Raw genomic sequence first — 24,789 nt, 5'->3', positions numbered from 1 at the left:
TGCTTGTGAACTTATCTTCATGGGGGGCTAATATTTCTCACAACCAGAAGTTTGGGATTCAGAGAAAAAGATATCACCCGGAGAATCCCTTTCCAGAAGAAAGCCTGATAAAGTAGCCCATAGGCTTCTATAGATCTCCAGATGGCATTAGCTCATAGAAACCTATGTTAATTAAATCTTGAAGATCTTTAATATTTGTGAGCATCCCTCAAAAAACATTTTTTTTGTGGCTATCTAGCAAATATTAATTGATAAATAAGCAGCGGCAGCTCCTACCTGATCGAAGGAGGAGGGCTACCGCTGACCATGCTGTCACGCTATGTCCTTGCCGCTGGTCGGTCTCTACACCTGTACAATGCAACTGACAGGCACAGGGCTGGCACATACACCGTAGTGGTGATAATACTGCACATATGCGAAAGCCTGGCTTCTATGGGCTGCATTGGTTGCAGCCCATAGAAGCTGGCTAGTGCTGCATGGTAAGGCAGGTAGTGGCTTCTTACAGGAACCCATCCCTTTGCCTATAGCACCTAAGACTTCTAGTAGTTTTAACATACCTCACAACTGTCACAGGACAGTCATTTTCAGGACTGTCCCACCCGTGGGCATCAGTGTCCCAGGCTAGGGAGCAGTTTGGAAACCCCCTTATCACTGGCTGCTATGCATCTAATTATGGAGACAGAGGGTCTGGGGCCATGCCAGCAGCACACAGAGCACTGGCCAATACCCCCATAGTGACGAAAGATGGGGGCGTGAATCGTGATTGCCGCGAAGCTCTGCCCCCTTTTACAGAAGTCATGGCCCTTTTTTGGGAGCATGCGTCAGGAGTCCCAATATCAGTATTTAAAAAGTTTGGAGGTATGGTTTTATTATCCTGCAGTATGTTATTTATTGGTTAGTTCTTGTTATATTATCCTACAATATGTTTTTTTATTTTTAAGTTCTCATAGTTTTCTTGTTGTTTTATTATCCTATAGTACTGTATGTTATTTATTTGAGTTCTCATTATTTTATTATCCTATACTCTAGTATGTTATTTATTTGCTAGTTCTAGTTGGTTATTATCCTATAATATGTAATTTATTTGTTGTTTCTCATTATTTTATTATCATACAATATGCTATTTATTTGTTAGTTCTTGTTGTTTTATTATTATCCTATAGTATGTTATTTATTTGTCAGTTCCCATAGATTTATTATCATACAGTTCTCGTTGTTTTATCATCTACAATAATTGCATAATGTTGCAAACATCTGCAAAGCTACTTTGAATCTTTTGCCAGGAATGAATTAGGACAAATGGTGCAGGTAGGAGTGTCAAAAACTATTTGCATCATTCATCACGGTACAATGCCTTCTGCGCATCAGTGTGGGCATAACATTTGTGTACTATAGAAAGATTATTAAGGATGTTTATTATTATTGTTAACTTTAGCTGTCTGCAGCATTGAACAAGAAAAACAAAATGACAAGCTGTACATATATATCTGCGATCATTTCCACCCCACCTTTCTGGTGATTGATGGCCTGGAGATGGGGCTTAGGTTTGTTGGGGGTGGGTTTAGGTTTGGGCAGTGGTGGCTCCAGAGGTGGGGCTGCGCACAGTCCAAAATCCAAATAGGGAAGCCACACCCACTGCCAGTGAGTCAGTTTGGACTACAGTTGCTGTGCCTTCCTTGTATTTTGAACTGTGCTGCAGCCCCGCTCTGGAGCCTCCCCTGAGCTTTGGTCTTGTACTGCTAAACAGTCTGGCTTCTATGGACTGCATCAGCTGTAGCCCATGGAATCCAGTTAGGGCTGATGTTAGAGCAATGGTTCCCCATGGGAAGCATGAAGCAGTGTGCATGCTCACAATGACACAAGGCAGTTAGGGGGAGACACATAAAGCAGTGCGCATGCTCACAGTGACACAAGGCAGTAAGGGGGAGATGCATGAAGCAGTGCGCATGCTCACGACACAAGGAAGTAAAGAGAAGAAGTATGAAGCAGTGCACATGCTCACAACGACACAAGGCAGTAAGGGGGAGAAGCATGAAGCAGTGCACATGCTCACAATGATACAAGGCAGTTAGGGGGTGATGCGTGAAGCAGTGTGCATGCTCACAGCGACAAAAGGCAGTAAGGGGGAGATGCATGAAGCAGTGCACATGCTCACAATGATACAAGGCAGTAAGGGGGAGATGCATGAAGCAGTGCGCATGCTCACGACACAAGGAAGTAAAGAGAAGAAGTATGAAGCAGTGTGCATGCTCACAACGACACAAGGCAGTAAGGGGGAGATGCATGAAGCAGTGCACATGCTCACAATGATACAAGGCAGTAAGGGGGAGATGCATGAAGCAGTGCGCATGCTCACGACACAAGGAAGTAAAGAGAAGAAGTATGAAGCAGTGTGCATGCTCACAACGACACAAGGCAGTAAGGGGGAGATGCATGAAGCAGTGCACATGCTCACAATGATACAAGGCAGTAAGGGGGAGATGCATGAAGCAGTGCGCATGCTCACGACACAAGGAAGTAAAGAGAAGAAGTATGAAGCAGTGCGCATGCTCACAACGACACAAGGCAGTAAGGGGGAGATGCATGAAGCAGTGCACATGCTCACAATGATACAAGGCAGTAAGGGGGAGATGCATGAAGCAGTGGTGCAAGTAGAATTTTTTTCTTGGTGGTACTGATAGCCTCTACCAAAAATGGGCGTGGCCATGTGTCATGAGGGGGCATAGTCACACAAAGCTAGATGAGTGACTAAATGACAATAGTGGCGTGGCATCAGGAGACAGGGAATGAGAAACAGGGAATGACTGGGGGTGGGTTGGCTCTTGCTTGGGGGAGAGCCGGGCAGCTTGTGCTTACAATTGTGGAGCCTGCTCTTCATGCTGTCGGTGCCGCTGATGCCTGTCAATGTGAAAGGCTAAATCAGCAGAAGCCGGTAGTTGCATACAGCACCAATCATAACGCTGGTTGGGCGGGCTGCGGATGCATTATATTTAGACTTAAAATAAAAATAGAATTGACAGTGGGTCAGGGGGTAAATGGTACTGCGTAACTGCAACATATTTCTTACAGGTACTCCGTACCACGCTGTACCCCCTTACTTGCAACACTGGTGCACATGCTTACAGCAACCCAAGGCAGTAAGGGGGAGATGTATGAGGCAGTATGCATGCTCACAATGACCCAAGGCAGTAAGGGGTAGACACATGAAGCAGTGCTTCTGCTCACAACAACGCAAGGCAGTAAGGGGAGACGCATGAAGCAGTGCGCATGCTCCGAACGACGCAAGGTAGTAAGGGGGAGACGCATGAAGCATTGCACCTGCTCACAATGCATGAAGCAGTGCGCATGCATACAAGGAAAAAAGGCAGTAAGGGGGAGATGCAAGAAGCAGTGTGCATGCTCACAGCGCCATAAGGCAGTAAGCATTGGTGTGAGATGTATAAAGCAGTGCACATTTTCACGACACATGGCAGTAAGAGGGAGACCCATGAAGCAGTGCGCATTCTCTCAACGACGCAAGGCATTAAGGGGGAGATGCATGAAGCAGTGTGCATGCTCACAGTGACATAAGGCAGTAAGGGGGAGATGCATGAAGCAGTGTGCATGCTCACAGTGACATAAGGCAGTAAGGGGGAGATGCATGAAGCAGTGTGCATGCCCGCAGCGACATAAGGCAGTAAGGGGGAGATGCATGAAGCAGTGTGTATGCTTGCAGCAACATAAGGCAGTAAGGGGGAGATGCATGAAGCAGTGTGCATGCTCGCAGCGACATAAGGCAGTAAGGGGGAGATGCATGAAGCAGTGTGCATGCTCTCAATGATGCAAGGCATTAAGGGGGAGATGCATGAAGCAGTGTGCATGCTCACAGTGACATAAGGCAGTAAGGGGGAGATGCATGAAGCAGTGTGCATGCCCGCAGCGACATAGGGCAGTAAGGGGGAGATTCATGAAGCAGTGTGCATGCTTGCAGCAACATAAGGCAGTAAGGGGGAGATGCATGAAGCAGTGTGCATGCTCACAGCGACACAGGGCAGTAAGGGGGAGATGCATGAAGCAGTGTGCATGCCCGCAGCAACATAAGGCAGTAAGGGGGAGATGCATGAAGCAGTGTGCATGCTCGCAGCGACATAAGGCAGTAAGGGGGAGATCAGGGTTGCCGACTTTTTCTGTCTCCTCTCCGGGAGAAGCCAGGAGAGGAGACTTCCAGCTGCAGTTCGGGGGGCGGGGCTTGAGCTTTACATCATTAAGCCCCGCCCCCAGGATGGTAAAAACCCCAATTCACGGATCTCCATGGAGGGGGCGGGGCTAAAATGACGCGATTTTAGCTCCGCCCCCTCCCCTGAGACCCGCGGATTGATGGTTTTCAATTCAAAGGTATGGGGGAAGACAGCACAATGGGGGGTGGCGTGGGGGTCCCCCGGAATCCGGGAGGGTTGCCCACCTTTCCGGGGGGCCGGGAGGAGGACCCGATTTTCGGGATCCTCCCGGTAATTCCGGGAGGGTCGGCAACCCTGGGGGAGATGCATGAAGCAGTGTGCATGCTCGCAGCGACATGAGGCAGTAAGGGGGAGATGCATGAAGCAGTGTGCATGCTCGCAGCGACATAAGGCAGTAAGGGTGAGATGCATGAAGCAGTGTGCATGCTCGCAGCGATGCAAGGCAGTAAATATTGGTGTGAATTTTTAAACTTACATTTTGGAGTATGTAATCTATGAATAGACCTGGCAATACATTTTGGCGTGGTTTCAAAACATAGCTAAACAGCAATCATTCTGAAACAACCCAGATTGTTTTATCACTGCCTACAATTGTAGAGCGCAACGGAATCTGCTGCGCCATATAAGAAACTGTAAATAAAGAAATAATAAATAAACAAGTGGCAAGTATTACGGATGGGTAATTTCAATACACACTGTACTATTAAATCAAGTCTTCAGCTCTTTGAAGTATTCCAGCAGGTGGCGCTGCTTGCTCACATGAAGTGGTCCTCCATTCTCAATACGTACTGCTAGGGTTAAACGGTTATATGTTTAATGCAAATCATGAAGTCTTCCATTAAATATGATGTGTCGATGCTTATACATGCCAGGAATGAGCCAGTGCACATTTATTTGAATGGAAGTGATCTCTACTTTAATGGTATAATTAATTGTAGTGCAAGATGCTGAGACTTCTGTTTCGTATTAAGCTGATGCCATTATATTATCCTTTAATATCAGATCTGTCACTAGGATTTTTAGAAAATATTATAGCGCCAAAGGTTTAAAAGTTAAAAGCTAATTATGTCCAGTGTTATCTTGGCTGAGTCAAAGAGCTATTTACACCATCCAGAATTTTTTGTGTTAATTAGAGTTGAGCTGAATTTTAAAACCCATTCCTTGGAATGTTCGGATCAATCAACATTTGGTTTGAGTGTCGCCTGTTGCTTTGGCGGGATTTGACCTTGTTATTCACCATGGAAAATTCTCTCTCATTTTTATTCCACTTTATTATACCATAAACACACCACAGAGCAGAACTGTGTACAGCAGAAGCGGAACTACCATTTGTGCAGCAGGTACATTGCATCGGGCCCCCTGAGGACTAAGGGTCCTACTGCTGCCACCCACTACTGAGTGGCAAAATGTGAACTAGGGTTGGAGTGGAGAGGGCGGGCCCAAATTTTAATTTTGCACCCGGGCCAACCACTTTCATGTTCCGCCACTGGTAAATAGGGACCGTCTTCATTTATCCCGCCAGAGATGTATCATGCCTTCTAAGGGTGAACAAGTGAAGAAGTTGCCCATAGGGTAGCAATCAATCTGCTTCTACCTATCATTTTATAGAATGTACTTGAGTAATACTAACTAGAAGCTGATTTGTTGCTATGGGCAGGGTTGGACTGGTCCTCAGGGGCACATGGGAAGCCCACAGTGGGCCCCACTGCCTGGGGGCCCACCTCCTCCTCCTCCTGTAGAGATCAGGACTGTGCATTTGAATTACACTATACATATGTTAGCGTCTACCAGGGACGTGCAGTCAGGAGAGGCAGTGCTTCCCCTGTCATTCTGTTTAAAATAATACAAAGAATATACCTATGACACACATCCTGTGTCATAAGTATTTTCTTTATATTATTTTAGCAGTTTGCAGTATTTAAAATAGTTTGAGAGGCACCGATAAGCTTGCCTCCCACTAACAACTGCAAGGGGATGAAGCAGGGGTGGGGCTAAGCCCTGTGCTAAAAAAAGCCCATTAAAATTAATGGCAAAACAGCACTTCTAGCAGTGCTTCATTGACAGGGGCTGCCGTGATTGGACAGCAGATCCAGCTGCTGTCTAATCACAGCAGTCCCTGTCATTTAAGCTTCTGGCAGCGCCACTTTGGCTTTCCCCTCCCATCCTCCCCTGTGACCTGTGCCCCGGCTCCTCCGTCCCCTACTCCCAGTTCCCTGTCCCCGTGTTCCTGCTCCCCTCTCCCCTGCCTTGTAAGTACATTACAAGGCACATTATTATACCTTTAATCTCAGACATACCGGCATCTGGACAGGTCACAGATCTGTTACATTCTCATAAGCTGAAAAAAATTGTTTATTTTTTAAACAGGGCAATATAAAGTGTACAATACTGCCTCACATTAGTGCAGGACAGTCTGCTTTTTGATGTCAAATCATGAAAAATTTGCATTTATTTCCTCAGCAGTCAAGTAGCGTCCAATATGCATAATTCTGCTTCTGTGCATTGTTTTTTTCATTATACATGTAGTAAGATATGATGACCATCATTTGTTTCCTGAAAAAGATAAGCACAGTATATGAGCCCATAACAGCATCTGTAATAGGTGTCTACAGTAGAGCACAATGGGGCAGCTGTATTAAGCCTTGTAGGGTAATAAAGAGGCCTGAAAAGCAGTGATAAAGTGGAAGATGTGAACACACCAGCCGATCCTCTGTGTTTGAAAAATGATAGTTAGGCATACTTGCCTGCTTTTGAAAACTAATTTCAAGGAGATTATAGTTGGTAGTAGAATTTTGTGCAATGCCCCATTGAGGGGGTGTGTCATGCTCCACCCAAAGGGCGTGTCTAGTTCCATATATGGAGAGATTGTGAAAAGAGATTGTGAATGTGGCACCTAGAATCGTGGGGGTGTACTGCTACATCTGAGAGGAACCTTGTAAAATGACTTATATCCAAATGTAGATGAGCCTCAAAGCAGTTAGTAAGAGCTACTATACTTGGTAAAGTGCTGGGAAATGGTGCTGATGATTCAATGTAAATGTATCTATCTCTCATTCATTTTTCCTCAAAAATGTAACAGTGTAATGTGGGCTAGGTGACATGAGGGAGATTGGTAGACTAATGAGGGAGAGAGGGAGGTTGCTGCTATGTTAGGGAGTCTCCTGCAGAATGCAGGAGGGGAGGTAACTATGATGTAACAGTGTAATGTGGGCTAGGTGAAATGAGGGAGATTGCTAGACTAATGAGGGAGAGAGGGAGATTTCTGCTATTTCAGGGAGTCTCCTGCAGAAGAATAACGTAATGTCTGCAATAGGCATGGAGTGGGTTAAACATCCAAGACTGTTGTGTGACCTAGGGAAGCATGTGACTCGGTGGTCCAATAAGGACTTAGGGAAGGGCAGTGTTAGCTGGGATATCAGGGCAGGAAAGGGAGGAGTATTTCTCTCTTTCCTGAAAGTTTTCTGGTGAGTGGACCTGTGCCCCTGAGCTCCCCAGTTAGTGTATAACTGTATTCAGTTCAGTGCTGATACATTGCTTTGCTGCCTCAGTAGTGCTTTCCCTGACTATTACCATGCCATGCATACCTCCCAATTTCTGAAGATTGCAAATAGGGACTCTCACAGTGCATGGCATATGCTAATTAGGTCACGGTGTATGCTAATTAGGTCGCGGTATATGCTAATTAGGTCGCGGCATATGCTAATTAGGTCGCGGTATATGCTAATTGGGTCGCGACATATGCTAATTAGGTCGCGACATATGCTAATTAGGTCGCGGCATATGCTAATTAGCCGCGATTAGGCCCCCCCATCCCTCTGCGATGCTGAGTACATGCTGTGTGAAGTCAAGGAGGCCTGAACAGACGCTGTGGCATCATCCCTGTCTCTGGTCCCCGTTCACAGATGGGCTTGTGGTAGACGCCCGGCTGCAGGTGAAGCCTTGGAGGCTCCTGTGCTGCGGCCTGCTTCTGGCCTCAGGCCCCGGGGCGGCTAGAGCCAAGGGGCGGGACGCCGTGGGGCAGCAAGGCCCGGTGTTGTAGGTGAGCGCTACAGTAGCTGCAAACATTAGGGGTCGGGCAGCGTGGGCCAGGTTAGTGCGGGCAGCATTTACATGCCCTCATCGGCCCGCTGTTAGGAGCTGCCACCTAGGGGACATACTACTGCACGGGCTTCTGGGGGGTGGAGTCAGGGGGGATGGCAGGCTTCCACCGGTGGGGTGCGCTCTGGATCCAAGGCAGGGTCTGGGGGTGCAACCACGGCTAGAGTCTCCACTACCTCCTTTGACCCCTCTCTGCTGTCCGCAGCAGTGTCCTCCGTTGCTGGGGCTCTGGTGCCCATTGTTAATACTCTGCCCCGGGAGACGGTGGGGTCCCAGACAGTTACAGGATTGGTCTCAGGGGGCACAAAGGAGGCCCATTCCAGGGTGCTCAGAATTCTTGCAGGCTTTCAGGGATATGGGGTCAGCTGTTGCCATGATCGAGAGGGAGACACTCTGAGGTGATGGTTCTGCACAGAGCCGCATACGTGACCGAGGCCTACAGTCCTCGGGGTCGCCCCCCCTTTTGCATGTTCCCACAGATGTTGAGGCACAGCTGGACTACAGCGAAGAGGATTCGTTCGCTGCTGGCGAAATCGGGGAGGACGATGCAGATGATGACACATGGGCTGCTCAGCCTGAGTCGTCAGACGTTAAGTCCCCACGGATTTTCGGGCAGAGTCGGCTATGGAAGCGAGCATGGATAGTGATGCTGATGTTGGTACATGGGTGGCGCGGCCTGGATTTTCAGGTGAGAGGGCTGAGCCTGTGTCGGGCGGATTATCTGGCATTTCTCACTCGTCCCCCCCCATGGGGTTGACATTGGTTGGGCTCTGCGAATGCACAGCAGTCCTTCAGGTATCGAGGCATTAAGTGAGAGCCGTAGGGGGTGAATTTAGAAGGATGACTTTATGTACTTGTTCAGCCTAACCGACGAGTCCATATAAGCCTCCCAGGCTCGGTGTTCCTATGTCTCAATTAGATCAGCCTCAACCCCTAGATCAGTGGTTCCCAAACTATGGGCCTAGGCTCCCTGGGGTGCCCCAGGATACTGGCAGGGGTGCCTCGGGTTGGTGGTCCGGGACCAATTCAAACCATTTACGTTCAATTATTTCTGGACAAAACCAGTGCTGGTGGCTGCCAATCATAAAATGTGTACAATCGGAAGCAAATCCTGCCCTTTACCACATACCTGACCCCAAGAGAAATATATCAACAGAATCTACTTGATTTGATATATTTTTGGGGCCTGGGGTGCCTTGGAAAAATTCTGATACTCTAGGGTGTCGCAATTAGAAAAAGATTGGGAACCCCTGCCCCAGATACAGCGTTCCTAATAAAGTAGCTCAGGGACCATCCTTCTCCAGGGTATTTCTCCAGAAGGGTGTGATTATTACTGCAGAATAAATAGATTACATAACATGGCGGTGGAAGCGCAGTACCAGCTAATTAGTTATTTAGGAGCATCAGCCTCTGAAGCTTGGATTAGCTGTATTCTAAGGTACAAGACCTGTCATTTGCTTTGCAATGCTAAAATTACGATGAGTGAGGGAAAGGTGACATGATTGGCGGTAGAACACATCAGGTAAGCGCATGGGCAACGCTGTGTTCTCGCACAGTAATATTCCCTTCTAAAAATTTCCAGCGCTCCAGGCTATGCTACGGAAGCATATCTGGATTAGGGGTCGTTCAAATCAAAATATTTGCTTCTCGAATGTGTCACAAGCAGCAAAATAAAGAAAGGCAAAATCTCTAGCATTGCAGTAATAATCATTATTTTCGATAATAATATTCCACAATAATACTTCTAAAATGTATTGGATGCCAAGAACGAAATGAGTTTTGGTGGGCATACGTGTCCAGGCGAATTAAAATATAGACTTTAAGTTCAAGGCAGCAATCTATGGGTGCATAAGTCCCCTGTAATGCACTACGTAGTATGGGAACAATGTACATCACCACTACCAATTAAATAGCAGCAATGCCATGAATAAATAAATCAGGATTATTAACACCTTTAGCCTGTTATTCACTAGCCTTAGCGAACGGATCTGCTGTGGAGAGGCGAGGAATACTTCATCGTCAAGTGTTGCCGATGAGGTGTTCCATTTCTCGTGCATAATTTAAGGGGTTACACACCTTTACACTGGGGCGTTGAAGTGACCCCGTGTCAAGGCTGTATCTCTCACTACCTTTAGGAATTGCTTTTTGTTGGCCCTGCTTATTCTGAACGCTGCGCTAGGCTCCTGGGTGGTTTCCGTTCGCTATTCGGACATTTTGGTGTGCTAATTGCTGAGGTTGGAAGGGAGGAGCGGTTACTTACCTGTCCTTTCTGGGAATCCAGATTGCCGCTGTGTATGACCTCTGTTACCTGAAGTCATTTGTACCCATGGGTCACTTGTCTGCCACTCACTAATAAGGGCCGCTGCGGGCGTGGCCAGATCCCATCATCTGGTTCACTTGTCTACCATAATTGGGCAGGATGGAATCCAGCTGGCACTAGTAGTTGTCAATGCAAGGCTGCAGCCATCTACCCAGTAGGCCGGGTCTTCTTGGTTGCGTGGGCTAGGGGCAGCTCGCCCTGCAATGTTTGCACTTCGCAATTCTATTTAGGGAACGTATGTTCCGGGCGTTGGGTTGGCTGATCTGCGCAGTCAGGTTGGCGGGGGTTGGGGTTAATGTTGTCTATTCTAGGAGATTTTTAGTGCCGGGAACTTCAGGGTGGTACTGGCGCATTACCTAATGGGTATTTTCTTTTTGATTTTTCCAAAAAATGCCCTCCCCTCCCCACCACCCCATCACCTTTTGCTTTCTGCTGGTTTAGGTTTAGAGTTGCGCAGACTCTGCTTACGATACGCTATTGTCCGGGAGGAGTCTATCCTTGCTGTTTTGCTACAGCTGCATGGTGCCCCTCGGGTGTCTTATCTGGTAGTGCTTTCTAGGACCCGCGCTGCGTTTTTTTGCTGGCATCAGATATCCGACTAGTCCCCGGGGTTTGGGGGTTTAAGATTAGGCGGCCGAGATGGATCTGACGGCTGGGGGGGGAAGTGTGTCCTTGGTTCCTGTGGTGCCCTAGGTCATCCTCCCAGTGGCCTTGGCAAACATTTATACACTGGTCAGGCTTTCCTTTGCAGGCTCTGGCTCCTGCAGTTTGGTGGCTCTCTGATGACCTGATGTCAGTTTGCTGGGTCGAGGTGGCGTTGTCCAGCGAGTTTCCATTTGGAATTTGGAATCCATTCCCACTGCCTTGGGGCTGCCACATCGGCTATAGCCGCTCAATTGGCCTTGTCGAGCTTTAAATCGCTAGGAAGATGGCACTCCGCAATTTAAATAGTACATTAGGCCTCACCTACTGCGCTGTAGGTCCTTGCGCTTTGTATGTATGTGTTTGATTGAGGTCATTTGTTTATTCCCCCATCCTTGTCCATCCTACTCGGGGATTAGCTACGCTCCGCTGTTGGGCCAGCGTCCGGAGTTTTCTCGCTTTTTGCCTGAACTGACGGACTGAATTTGATCACTCTGATTCGGCTATAGTCTCAATTAAGAGTCCCTCAGCAGGTCCAGTCGTTTTTTCTCCGGCCGAGTACACCCGTTTTTTCCTTATACCCTTCCATTACCTTGCCCTCCCCCTGTTTGTCTCTTTCCATCTTTGTTTCCTGGTATGGCTTCAATTGGTATTGGAGCATGTCTTAAGCACCTAAAATTGTGCTTCAACAGAATAAATTTATTTTCTTTTTGGCAGATCCTCCTATTATACTTAGGTCAACCCTTTAATATAAATACTACTAGTCTCCTCTTATAGCTTCTCCTTTAGAGGTATGGGGAAGGATAGGCTCAGAGTGTGCATAGTTGAACATTCATTTGTGTATTGGGCAGCCGGCTGGGCCTCATCTGGGGGTAGGCCGGTTGCGAATTCTCTGTTAGTCTGGTGGCTTGGAGTTCGAGGGCTGTACTGGCTTGAGTTTAGAGGCGTTCCTTGAGGTGAACGTCCGCCAGTGTCTGAGGTCTTTGGTACTTCAGCTGGAGGCAACAATTTGGGAAAATGTCCCGATTGAAGCTGTCGGCCTTGATCTTGAGTGATCTTGCAGCCATTAATACAGCTTGGTTTTTCTGCACCTTGGTTGGTCTCCAATTGTTTCCCCGACTCCGTTTTGAGAGATGTTAGAAATGGTAAGGCTTCAAATGAGGCTCGGAAGCAGCTATATCGGCGGTGGCACAGTGGGTTTTAGCTGCCAGAGGTGCTGTTGACCCACAGGAGAGGATTAGGTTTTGGTGCCATCAGGTCTTCCTGCCTAACGGGGTGCATTTGGTTAGGGATGGTTCATTAATTTTGGAGGATCTATCTCTGGTTGTAGCTCAGTGCGTTAGGTTGGTGGCCGGGCGGGGATTCTGGGCTCAGAGTCCCCGCTTTGGCGGGAAAGAACGGCAGGTGAATAGAATTAGTTCTTATTCAAATGATGATGCTACGTATATGTTTGCTTTTCGGTGCGCTCGCCTCTCATTGGCTTAGGCCTTCGCTCGATCTCCCGCTCGGGGGGCAGCGAACCCATCAGATGGGTGGGTAGTCAATGCAGTAGGTCGAGCGGATACCGCTTGTTAGGGTAGGCTTGATTACGTATGCAGATTGTGTGGGTGGAGCTTAGTTAATTAGCCGTTCTTTCTGGGCCACCATTAATTAATTAATTATTAATAAATTAATCTAGCTTAAAAGTGCTAAAATAAATCAGCTAACAATTTCTGCCAAACCTAAGTCTCCGAGTCTTTATTTCAGGTTTAGTTGGTAAGTTTTGAAATGTGATGTATATACATGCTAGAGGTCACACACATCAGATGCTAGGATGTTTAGAATAACGTAATGTCTGCAATAGGCATGGAGTGGGTTAAACATCCAAGACTGTTGTGTGACCTAGGGAAGCATGTGACTCGGTGGTCCAATAAGGACTTAGGGAAGGGCAGTGTTAGCTGGGATATCAGGGCAGGAAAGGGAGGAGTATTTCTCTCTTTCCTGAAAGTTTTCCCGCCCTCCCTCCCTTGTGTTATTATGGTTGGGTGGGTGTTAATCGCGTTGGCTGATAGGCGGGAAAGAACGGCAGGTGAATAGAATTAGTTCTTATTCAAATGATGATGCTACGTATATGTTTGCTTTTCGGTGCGCTCGCCTCTCATTGGCTTAGGCCTTCGCTCGATCTCCCGCTCGGGGGGCAGCGAACCCATCAGATGGGTGGGTAGTCAATGCAGTAGGTCGAGCGGATACCGCTTGTTAGGGTAGGCTTGATTACGTATGCAGATTGTGTGGGTGGAGCTTAGTTAATTAGCCGTTCTTTCTGGGCCACCATTAATTAATTAATTATTAATAAATTAATCTAGCTTAAAAGTGCTAAAATAAATCAGCTAACAATTTCTGCCAAACCTAAGTCTCCGAGTCTTTATTTCAGGTTTAGTTGGTAAGTTTTGAAATGTGATGTATATACATGCTAGAGGTCACACACATCAGATGCTAGGATGTTTATGCAGGAGGGGAGGTAACTAAACAGTTTGGATACATCCATGTAGGAGATATAATGGTCATCACCACAATCTGTCTATTCTACAGCCTGATGTACAGCACATCTTTGTAAAGAGACAGATATTTAGCTCTGATACCTGCAATAATTAGTTAAGTTTGAACTTAGTTCCTACTGACTGGATATCATAGTTGCCTACTCTCGCAGAAGATTTTCATGGAGTCCCAAGCATTCCTCGAAGAGGAGAAGCCGGCCCCCATACACACACACACACACACACACTCACATCCTTCCTTCATCCTACAGGATGAAGAGGCCGGCACCAGCAATCTTGGGGAGGTGAGGAGGGGGCGAGGCTAAAACAATGTGCTTTGGGAATTTTTATCTCTGCCCCCTCGCGGAGACACACAAAGTAAGGCATTTTGCATGAATGGGGGTGGGACTTGATGACATCAGAGTATGTGCCTGACTCAAAGGGCCCATCTGCACCTGGGCTTCTCCAAGAGAGGATAAACTAAAAGTCGGCAAATATGCCAGATATAGAACATTTTCCGGTTCCTAACAAAACCCAGCATTCCGTGTCAACAGATACTAATACACTAGCTAATATTTTTGCACTGATTAATTGATTTTATAATATTACATGTTCTGAGTGTACTGTTTTTAGACAGTGACCACCTAGGCAGGAAGGAGGAACTGCAAGGATTTTACAAGGTGCAGGGTGTTAGAATGTACGCTAGGCAAATTGTGGACAAACAGATGTGAATTCTGTCCATTACATTTTACTTAATTTAAAAAAAAATCTTATTTTTTCATTGAGAAACTTTTGGGGTGCCATGAAAAAATTTGGATACTCAGTGGTGCTGGGATTCAAAAAAGTTTTGTACCCCCGGACTACGCAAAGTAAGTATTTCAATTGAGAAAGTGAAAAAAAAAAATATTTGCAAATGCATGTATCCAGAGGGGTCTGATTCATAGGGTCGACACCAAAAGGTTCACATGGACATTGTCAACATTGACCAAAACATTGACGTGCAACATGGTTTCTCTGAGAGTTTCTAGTTGAGAGAATTTGTCAAATTAGGTGTGAAAATTGCCAAGGAAACATTTGTACTCATCATAATGACCTGTAATGTTACCTTATATAGGAAATATAATCTTTTTTTACACAACATTTTTTATATGAATTTATATAACAAATGTGAGCCACGCTGGGATATTTAGCAGACATTTTGCACAGCGCTCAGAGATGTTGGCACTCAAAGGGTTAAAGCTTTTCTCAAAACTTTTGAATAAAGTTGATTATTTGTTTTCTTCCACCATACATTGCCACTCCTTCTATTTATCTCGCTCTGGGCCTCATTCAGAGGTGCCACAGCCGCTACTGCAACTTTGTGCTAGTACTGCGTCTTTATGCGCAGCCACTGACTGTGACACGCCCATGACACACCTGGGGCTGGCTAGTCAACCACCATGTAACTACTTAGAAACGTTGGATGAAATTGCAGTAACCAACGGGATGTACTCTCAGCGCGACTCAGACCCACTGGCAACCTAAAAAACATTGACAGCTTTCCTCCAATGTCGCCAATGAGTCCACAATGGAATAAAACTCACTGTTCTTTTCTAAATAAAATATGTGCAAGTCTAGCTGTGACCCAGCCATGATTTTCATTGCATATTTATTCCATAATAGTCACATTGGGCTGATTCAGACCTCATCGCATGGCCGTAAATTCATCCGCACTGCCTGCGATTGTTTAACATAAACATCCATTTGCAGGGCAGGGGAAACGACCCACATCATTCGATGGTCGCCGACCATCGAAAGATGTCGAAGGTGCACGCATATCTAAGTGACTCTCAGGTCACTTAGATATACCTGCACGCTCGGGAGGAAGTGGGCGGGCAGCTGAGATCCGGTGATGTCAGCTGCCCGTCCCCCGCGCCCGCGTCACCAGGCGTTTTGCATGGAAATGTCCAGCGTTCTCATGGGAATACCCATGGAATCGGCTGGCCCGCCGCCCCATGCCTGCAATCTTGCCTGCAAACCCTGTTCACCATGACCGCACGCATCCCGCTTCTTCACATGTGCAGACGCATTCCATTGTGCGAAGGTCCTATGTGTCCTTGCAGGTGTATGGACATTTCTACAGTTGTGCACACGTGGATCCACATGTCGGGGCTAGATGTGTCTGATGTGATTCTGTCACCAAATCCAAAATGACACATCACTTAGCAGGATAAGATAGTCTAATGAACATTGCAAGAAGAGATGTTTTACGGGTGGTTCTGGTTCAGTGGGTGTCTGGAGAGCTTCTTAAAACTTAGAATAACTGAATTTTACACATCGTTTGAGGTGGTCGGGTTAAACATTTTATAGCATGGCTTACCTTGTGGATTTGTTCTAGAGGAATTGCTGGAAATGACACAGATATTTTATGACATTTTAAACCATCCACTTTTAAGTCGTCTCCTCTGTGAGAATCAGCAGATTCCTTAAAAAGAGATTTCCTGTAATAGAAAATGCAGCGACTGTACAGTAAGTAGATGAGTGCTGGAACATGAGGAGACATTCTGCTTTTGTGGGGAAGAAACCATAGAATATAACACAATGAGGAATTTCATTCTCTGCGACATACAGAAAGTTGGGATGGTCAGAACAGCAGCACCTTCCTGCAGTCGCGTCATGGAGGGGGGGGTTAGTCTAAATTACCGAGGGCCAATGCTTGCCCTCTCACCACTCCTTCCAAGCCATCTCCCTTTCATGTCCCCAGCCTGGCCTGCAGTAGAGATGACATCCACCATCGAAGATTCAAAATCATTGATGGTTTATGGCTGATCTCGAGTACTTTTACCATCAATGGGGGAGTACCAGATGGTTTCCCTCTATCGATGGCACAGTTAAAATGGTGTTTTTTTTTTTAATGGTGCTGGGACAGTGAGCATAGACCCCCCCCCCAACTCTGAAGCCCCACCCTAACGTTTGATTGGCCCACGGGTTTGTCAGTCAAAGTAAATAGATGAACATAGATAGATAAAACTACTATCGATGGCTGGTGGCAGGGGGAGGGGGAATTTAGCGATCACATTGATCAAACCCCCCTCCTGATCTGCTCCTGGCAGGGGTACACAACTGAAGTGCAGAGCCACTTTGAGGTTCCCTAAATACTAATTTTAAATATATTTTTGAGTAGGAAGGGTGGCCACAATTAATTGAAACATTTAAACCTGTTTGAATAAAAAAAAAAAAAAAACTTGGACTGCAAAGGGTTAAAAGACACTAGCGCAGTCCCAGAGTCTAGTGTGCATGTACAGCTCTCCCCATTTTCACAGTTTTTTTTTCCTATAGTACAAGTGCAAAATGCAATGAGAATGGTGCAGTTGGGATTTTTGCAGTGCTGCTACTGCTGAGGGGTCTATGGAGAGGCAATTATTGAAAAAATGGGAGCGGGGTATGAAATGTGGGTCCTCTTGGACACTGCACACACTGCACCCATTATAGATTTGCCACTGTAGTAAGGGGATTATTCTCTAAGGCTTGGTAAGCAGCAAAAATCGCTGCTTGCCGAGTGCCGAAACGCTTCCATGCAGAACACCCACCCCCCATGCCACCGAATCCCCTCAGTACCATGCATGCGCTAGCAGGAGAAATCATTTGGTGTCTGCTGAAGAGATTGGGGAGGGGGCGCTGATGTCCTGTGATATTAGCGGTCCACCCCCAGCAGGCATTGGCCCGTCTGTGTTCCCATGGGAAAGCCCAGCATTTTCATGCATACGTCCATATAACGCTGGGCTTTCCCATGGCCGAGCCTCATTTCCCACCTCTGGCCCTCCCTCCCTGCACTGAACAGTCCGGCGAGTGTGTAATTCACTGAAGCCGTTCATTGCTGGGGTCTGCACTTGTGCAAATATACACTAGTGCTAGCACAGACATCCCCCACCATTGTAACGGGCCCAAATTTGCTCTGTTCCGATCAATAATGAATCAGGCCCTGAGCCCATTTGCCCAAGTTGCTTTGAACTCTGCCTCAGCACCTTGATATCCAGTTGATCTACGATCAATAAACGAGTAACAACCGGCTAGATGCACTAAGCTTCAAAAGTGATCAAACTGAGAGTGGTAAACAACCAACCAATCAGCTTCTGTCTGACATTTTTCAAACACAGTCTGTGACATGGCAGGTAGGAGCTGATTGGCTGGCTGTTTATCACTCTCCATTTTATCACTTTTGAAGCTTAGTGCATCTGGCTCAATGAGTGAAAAACAGCAAACACTACTTACCATCTGCAAACCAATATCCATAATATCGCCGACCAGGAAGCAAACAAAATGGCCACCAATATCACAGATGCTACTGATGCGTGTGGCAATCTTCCAGAATCTAGTGAGAGAGTGTTGTCACTAAATATTGGTGAAATAGGATGTTATACATCATTGCCAATAAAATGAGAAGCAATTGCAAAAATACACACTTTACAAACAATTCACCTTACTCCATCATAACTCAGGAACTTTTTAATCCAACCAAAAAGGTATTTTTATTAATTTGTATTAGTTTTTTTATCATAACAACAGTTGATAAAAAGTAGCATTTTCCAGTGGCTGTAATGTGTTACTATTTCAGGCATAATTGCGGCTGTAAAACATTTTGTCTAAAAAAACAAGTTGTTTTATTTTTCTCTGTCTCTCCCAAATGCTAAATAATGATGGAAATCCATTGTGACATTTATGTAGTCACAGTTGAAGTACAATTATCTTAATAGTCGTTTATTGCAAAGTGGAAGCAACATTTAATCCATGACCCTGGAATTCAAAACAAATCCACTTTTAAGCAATATATTTTTTCAAATAAAGTAATGTTAACCAAGTGGACAATAAACGAATGACGGGACCCATTCGTGTAAGATTGACTGTGGCGATTCCCGTTTTCTGAGTCAAGTCATTGGCAAAATTATTGGCACGATTCAATATACTGAAAATCATTGATTTGCCTATTTCCACCAAAAATAATTAGAATTGTTGAGTTGAGGATTTTTAACATGTGGGATTTTGCTGATCTCCGACATATTGGTGATCATTGGAGACTGCCAACAAGCTTATCGGCATCGGCAGAACGGAGAAATTGGCCTACATTAGTCTATTTTAACTATATTAGCAAAAATAATATTAGGAAAGTATCTCTGTTTACATGGGTTTCAGTGTATAGACCGTTCCTAGATAGACAACCAATTGGTCAACACCATATGTCTGGCAGGCAGTAAGTCGACAAGTAAAAAAGGTAGACAGGTAAAGGCTACCTGTGTTTATTGTGGACAGGAACAAAAGGTCAAAAGGTCAAAAGGGTTTTTTTTAAACATTTTTTTTGTCATTTTTTTTAGCTTTTTGTTTCTTTACCACCAATACCTATAACCATTGGGAGTAGTAACCTGTCTGATGCATTTAGCGAGTCTGCAAGGGTCTACATGCAATTATGATCACAGACTGAGAAATACACAAGGTGTGGACAGAAAAAACACCTTGTGTTGACTATTTCCAAGTAGACTTATTGCACCTTTTGACCTTTTTATTATGTCAACCCGTTGAATGTTGACCACCTATGGACTGTCTAATTTCTGTAGATCTATTATTCCACCGATGTTTGCATGGGATACATATGGATGACCGGCAGTCTGAATACGGACAGGGGGCAGGTAGGTATCATAATCAATGTTTAACTCTGTACTGGTTCTGCTCTGTCTGTGCAGGTCTGTAGTTTTATATAAGTGCGGATAAGACATATTTTCAGCAAAAAAACCTAAAAAACCCACCCAACATTAGCAGAGTTGCATGGGAGCTGCCGACTCACTCACACCAGACATCTCAGGGTGCATGGAGTACTGAGACTAGAAGACACATCTGTATATTCATGTGGGAGTTTATGTGTGTTTTTTCTCATTGTGGTGAGGGCACTAGAATGAGGATTGCTATTGATGAGGGGTAATGGGTGTTGCTGGCTTCTTCTGCTATGGGTGCTGTGCTGGAAGAGAGGTGCTGGCTCAAAATCTAGACTAGGGCATCAAAATGGTTAGGGCTGGCTCTCATTGTCCCTCTCTATGTCCAAGTCCTCCCATTGGCTGCTGCAACTTCCTGCTATTTTTACTGCACCTGCAAGCAGGATTCTTGTTACTCTTTGCTTCTCAGCAAAGGAGGCTCACCGTTCATTGGGCCTGATTCAGGCCTTATATTCACCATTAGAAAGATTTCCCCTCCAGGCTATGGTCATCAGGAGATCAGGACCGCAGTGTCCCTCACTCTCAACGCCTGGGAGCCGCCTGCGTTTTCCACCACCTAAACGCCGGGCACCTATCAATTACCTTGCACACGGCCAGTGAGGGCTTGCCTTCAAATGGTCGGTATGCACAGCGAGCCATGAGCATCGGTAGGGCTGCGAATTCACAGCTCTGCGACTGGGTCTGAATTGGCCACATAGAACCTGATTCATAGTCACTAATCCAGTGTTGTTGCAGGTGATTCTCTCCCGACGTCCCATGCATTTTTTTAAGTCTCACTGAGTATAGCATAGTTGCTCACAGTAATTTTTCAATCGCTAAGTGAGTGACAAAAAAAGAACCATTCCTGTCAGTGTTGATCCCACATGCATGACTCCTGCGTCTCCGTACAAGCCGCCATGCTTCATGACCACGTGGTTACTCAGAAGGACGATTATCGAAGTATCGACTTTGTACACAGTGACTATGATTAGTACAAATCCTTCTGGTTGGGATGTTTGCGCATTTTTGCGCTGTATCTGAATAAAAAAAAATTGCAGCTGCAATGTAAAATCTCACAACTATAAATCAGTTCAGCCCAATTTTTACTTAATATTTGATACACAGGATTTGCTTCTAAATTGATCTCTTCTCCCAGTCATATAAATACAGGCATGATATGAATTCCGGTTCTTGAGTGATACAAGACTCCTTGTTTATTGGAAAGAATACTGCAACACACACAAACTATTCATGTTTATTGGCAATTTCCCTTTTAATACATACTATAGCTCGTGGGGGAGTAAATTATGAACACAGAATTGATTGCTCTGGAGATTTCCATCTGCTGCTACGAGCTGTACATTCTATCTCATTGATATACTTCGTTTCCCATCTCATTGATGTTACAAAACTTTGATTTTGTCATTCCATTTCTAGTTGGCCAAAGGCTATCTCTTTCATTGATCAGCATAAAACAGATATTATATGTGGTGCAAAGATAATGCATTTAATTATCTTCTAACATTCCAGCTCTCCTCACCCTCTCTTTTAATTTATCTGTGGGTGGGGAAATTGACTGTAGTGCGTAATTTATGAACTTAAGAAATTAACTCCTATTATATTACTAGAGATAACTGTTTATGAGCATAAGTAATATGAAAAGATTATTTTACTGAACGCCGGATGGTTTTCAAACCTAATTAATTGTTATTTAAGAGTCCTACCTTCTATTAACCTGTGTGGTTTCAGTCCCTCAATAAAAGCATCAATAAGATACAGTATTTTATATGGGATGTTCTCATTGACCATGTTAGCATGTGCAGAATGTTGACATGTTTGCAGTGTTGACATCTGAAACATCAACATGTGAAATGTTTAAAAGAGAATATGGAGCGAGGTGTCTGTATGGAATACATAATGCAGAAGACTGACAACAGCAATCCTGACATGGACTCTTTAAGTAGAGTTACCCTCTCTCCCTGCCCACTCAACCCTAACCCTCGGTACTAGATTCCTATCCCTGGGGCAGTACGTATGGTGTAATGGTTAGCATTACTGCCTCACAGCACTGAGGTCATGGGTTTGATTCCCACCATGGCCCTAACTCTGCGGAGTTTGTATACTCTCCCCGTACTTGTGTGGGTTTCCTCCGGGTACTCCGGTTTCCTCCCACAATCCAAACATATAATTGTAGGCTTATTGGCTCCTAACAAATTAACCCTAGAATGTCTGTTTGTGTATACATGTGGTAGGGAATATAGATTGTAAGCTCCACTGGGGCAGGGACGGATGTGAGTATTCAAATATCCTCTGCGGAATATGTGTGCGCTATATAACAAGCTGTTAATAAATAAATATCCCTACACCCCCCCAACCCTGCAGCCTAACACCAAGTGTATCCCCAGCATAAGGCCCCATACACACTAGATGACTTTATAAAAAATATTGCTCATTTTGGCCCTTCTGAGTGATATCTTTAAACAAAAATGATAAATGTGTACACTGAATATCGTTACTGATACAAGCTCCCGTGCATCTCTAATGACCTACCCCGTTGTCTCTGCTGCATGCTCATTATTGACTTTATTGTCAATTAAGCATGCAGCAGCGGGGCCAGTGATGTCAGTGATGATATTGTTTACCGATATCGTTCAGTGTGTATGCCGATATCATTCATGGAACCACGGCAAACTTCAAGGGTACATTTCTGAAGATATCGCTCTTTGAGTATAGAGTATTTGGGGCTTAATGTGTGCCCAACTTTAGTTACCACTAGACCTCCAGGGGTGTTTTGTCAACATTTTAATCATGTCGATAGTTAATCGGCATCAATGTATATCAACAAAATACATGCCAACAAAATATACCACATTCATTTTTTACAACTATTTAAATTATTATAAATTTTTGCTATAGAGCTTATTATGCATCAGAGCCAATACCATAAGCATTGCTATTCATTTTAGTTCTATATATCACTGTTTTTTTGTTAGATCTGTTAAACAATATGTTGCAGCCATTATCTATCTAGGTTTCAATTCTGTGTACGACATACTAATAGATAAATCATGGAGATAGGCTTCACTAGGTTTTACTTCTCTTTGATTAATTAGTCTTATAAAGCCGCTGCCAGTGCTCGTGATTTGAATGTTTTATTCATTATTACTATTTGTGGCATTGTTTGTTTGGAGCTAAGTTTCCTTTTATGTTTTATCCTTGTCAACAGTTCTACATTTGTTAAAATAACTGAGAACTGAGCCAGCATTTTTAATTTGATTTGTCACAATCTTTTCCCTCGCAAGTTACAATAGCGCATAGAAACAATGACGCACATTATTAGCACCTGCAAACTCTATAAAGCATTTTTACTGACCATTGTGAATACTATAGATTAAGCATTTTTACTGACCTTTGTGAAAACTACGGATACTGTAAAGCATTTTTACTGACCTTTGTGAAAACTACGGATAAATAATTTTTACTGACCATTGTGAAAGCTATGGATAAAGCATTTTTACTGACCTTTGTGAAAACTACGGTTAAACCATTTTTACTGACCATTGTGAAAACTACGGATAAAGCATTTTTACTGACCTTTGTGAAAACTACGGTTAAACCATTTTTACTGACCATTGTGAAAACTACGGATAAAGCATTTTTACTGACAATTGTGAAAATTGTGGGACAAAAGAGGGGGAGCTCCTAATATGACAGCTCTGGTACAGAGATTGCATTATCAGTGCTATTTTTCAGCAGGAACTAGAAGGTACGCAGTTCCTGAACTTCGTATTAAATATGACATCGGCTCCACGGGAGGAGTTGCGGCAGCCGCCGGTGCCGCTCACCTTGATCCGGTGGGGGACCTGCTCCAAAGTACCACCCTCCAGTAGCTGGGGCCCCAGGCAAATGCCTAAAGCTATTTGTATATCTAATGGGATATCCCAATCTGTCTCCAAGTATGTCTCAATTTTTATTATACATTGTATTTACAAGTGAACCAATTGTATATGCTAATTAGCAAACAGGAAGTTTGGGTATAAATACCCCCAAGGCACACTTACCAAGACACCTTGATAAAGCTGACAGAGGTCAGCGAAACGCGTAGGTGCTGTGGTGTTGAGTGGAACCATACTTTCCCAACTCGTACATTGGACTTTGCTACCTGCTTATTTCTCTGGACCTGAGTTTACAATCCTAGAAAGAACCTATCTACAATTGGGACTTTTCTTCCTTTCCACATACATCGTTGAGGTAACTTCAAGCGTGGGTAATTCTTACCCCAATTCCAAAAAGGCTTCCAAACCTCCAGCGGCTTCTAAACAAACAAGGAACTCCCATTGGTTCACCCAAGGACTTTAATTCAAAGGACTCATACCCGTTCCAGAGCAGGTTCTATTGTTGGTAATCCACCACACCTATTTTATCAATTGTTTTTTATTTATGTGTTTTTTTATTCATATCCGGACCATTATTTTATATGTGCCAATAAATTGTTATACTTTTCTAGCAAATTGGAATCACTTGTTACCTAATAGTTATAGTAGTACAGCGCTGCTTTTTCTGTTTCTTTCAAATGCCTAAAGCTGCCTAGTGGTGGCGCTGACCATGGCCACAGCCTCCACAGGATTTCCACAGTATTTTCTGTGTATAACCGTTTAGCAGCAGCCTTTTAGCACTTTTACATTGCCACCGCCCATCAGCACTTCCACTGCAACTTGCATCTTCAGGAGCTGTCAATTGGTCTTCCACCCTCAGACTGCCTATCTGGCCTCATGCAGGCTAATTTTAGCTGATAGAAGTGGGCAGAGCGATAACATACTGAGCCATGATTGGTTTGACGGAGTGCCATTTTTGAAAATCCAAGATGACCACGGTGAGACAATTTGCATCAAATCCCTGCCCCCTTACTTCAGCTAAAATTATTTTGTGCAGGGCCAGAAAAGCAGTCCAGCGGTGGGGGAGAAGAGATGAAGAGCTCCTGAACATAGAATATTTTGTGGAGGTCCCAGATGGGCAGCAGCCATGCAAAAGAGCTTAAAGGCCGCTACCCACCAAGTGAAGAGCTTAGAAGAGTGTGGAAGTCCCGGATGGGTTGTGTCAATGCAAAAAAAGCTTAAAGGTTACCCCTGCCAAGTGCAGAGCCCAGAAGATTCAGTGGAAGTCCTGAATGGGCAGTGGCCATGCAAAGAGCAAAAAGTCGGCCATGCAAAAGCGGTATCTGCTGTGCCGCCCCTAGTAGGTGCCACCCATAGTCCCAAGCCTCACGACCCTAGTGGGAA

At 44.9% G+C, this 24,789-nt stretch overlaps 1 protein-coding gene across 1 annotated transcript in view; it reads right to left on the bottom strand.

Annotated features, from left to right (window-relative positions):
• Positions 1-16,008: 16,008 nt before the first annotated feature.
• Positions 16,009-24,789, bottom strand: part of TPO (thyroid peroxidase) — a 76,461-nt gene continuing 67,680 nt past the window's right edge. The window contains exons 14-15 of the mRNA XM_083174797.1: positions 18,042-18,141; positions 16,009-16,270 (exon numbers count right to left, since the gene is read on the bottom strand). Coding sequence (XP_083030923.1) covers positions 16,084-16,270; positions 18,042-18,141 — 287 coding nt within the window. The 3' untranslated portion in view covers positions 16,009-16,083. The remainder of the gene's footprint in view (positions 16,271-18,041; positions 18,142-24,789) is intronic.

Source organism: Crinia signifera, chromosome 3, assembly GCF_055691185.1.
Source record: "Crinia signifera chromosome 3, ASM5569118v1, whole genome shotgun sequence".
Classification (NCBI taxonomy): Eukaryota; Metazoa; Chordata; class Amphibia; order Anura; family Myobatrachidae; genus Crinia; species Crinia signifera.
The sequence above is the reverse complement of the archived record's forward strand: the minus strand, read 5'-3'. Positions and strand labels throughout refer to the sequence as shown.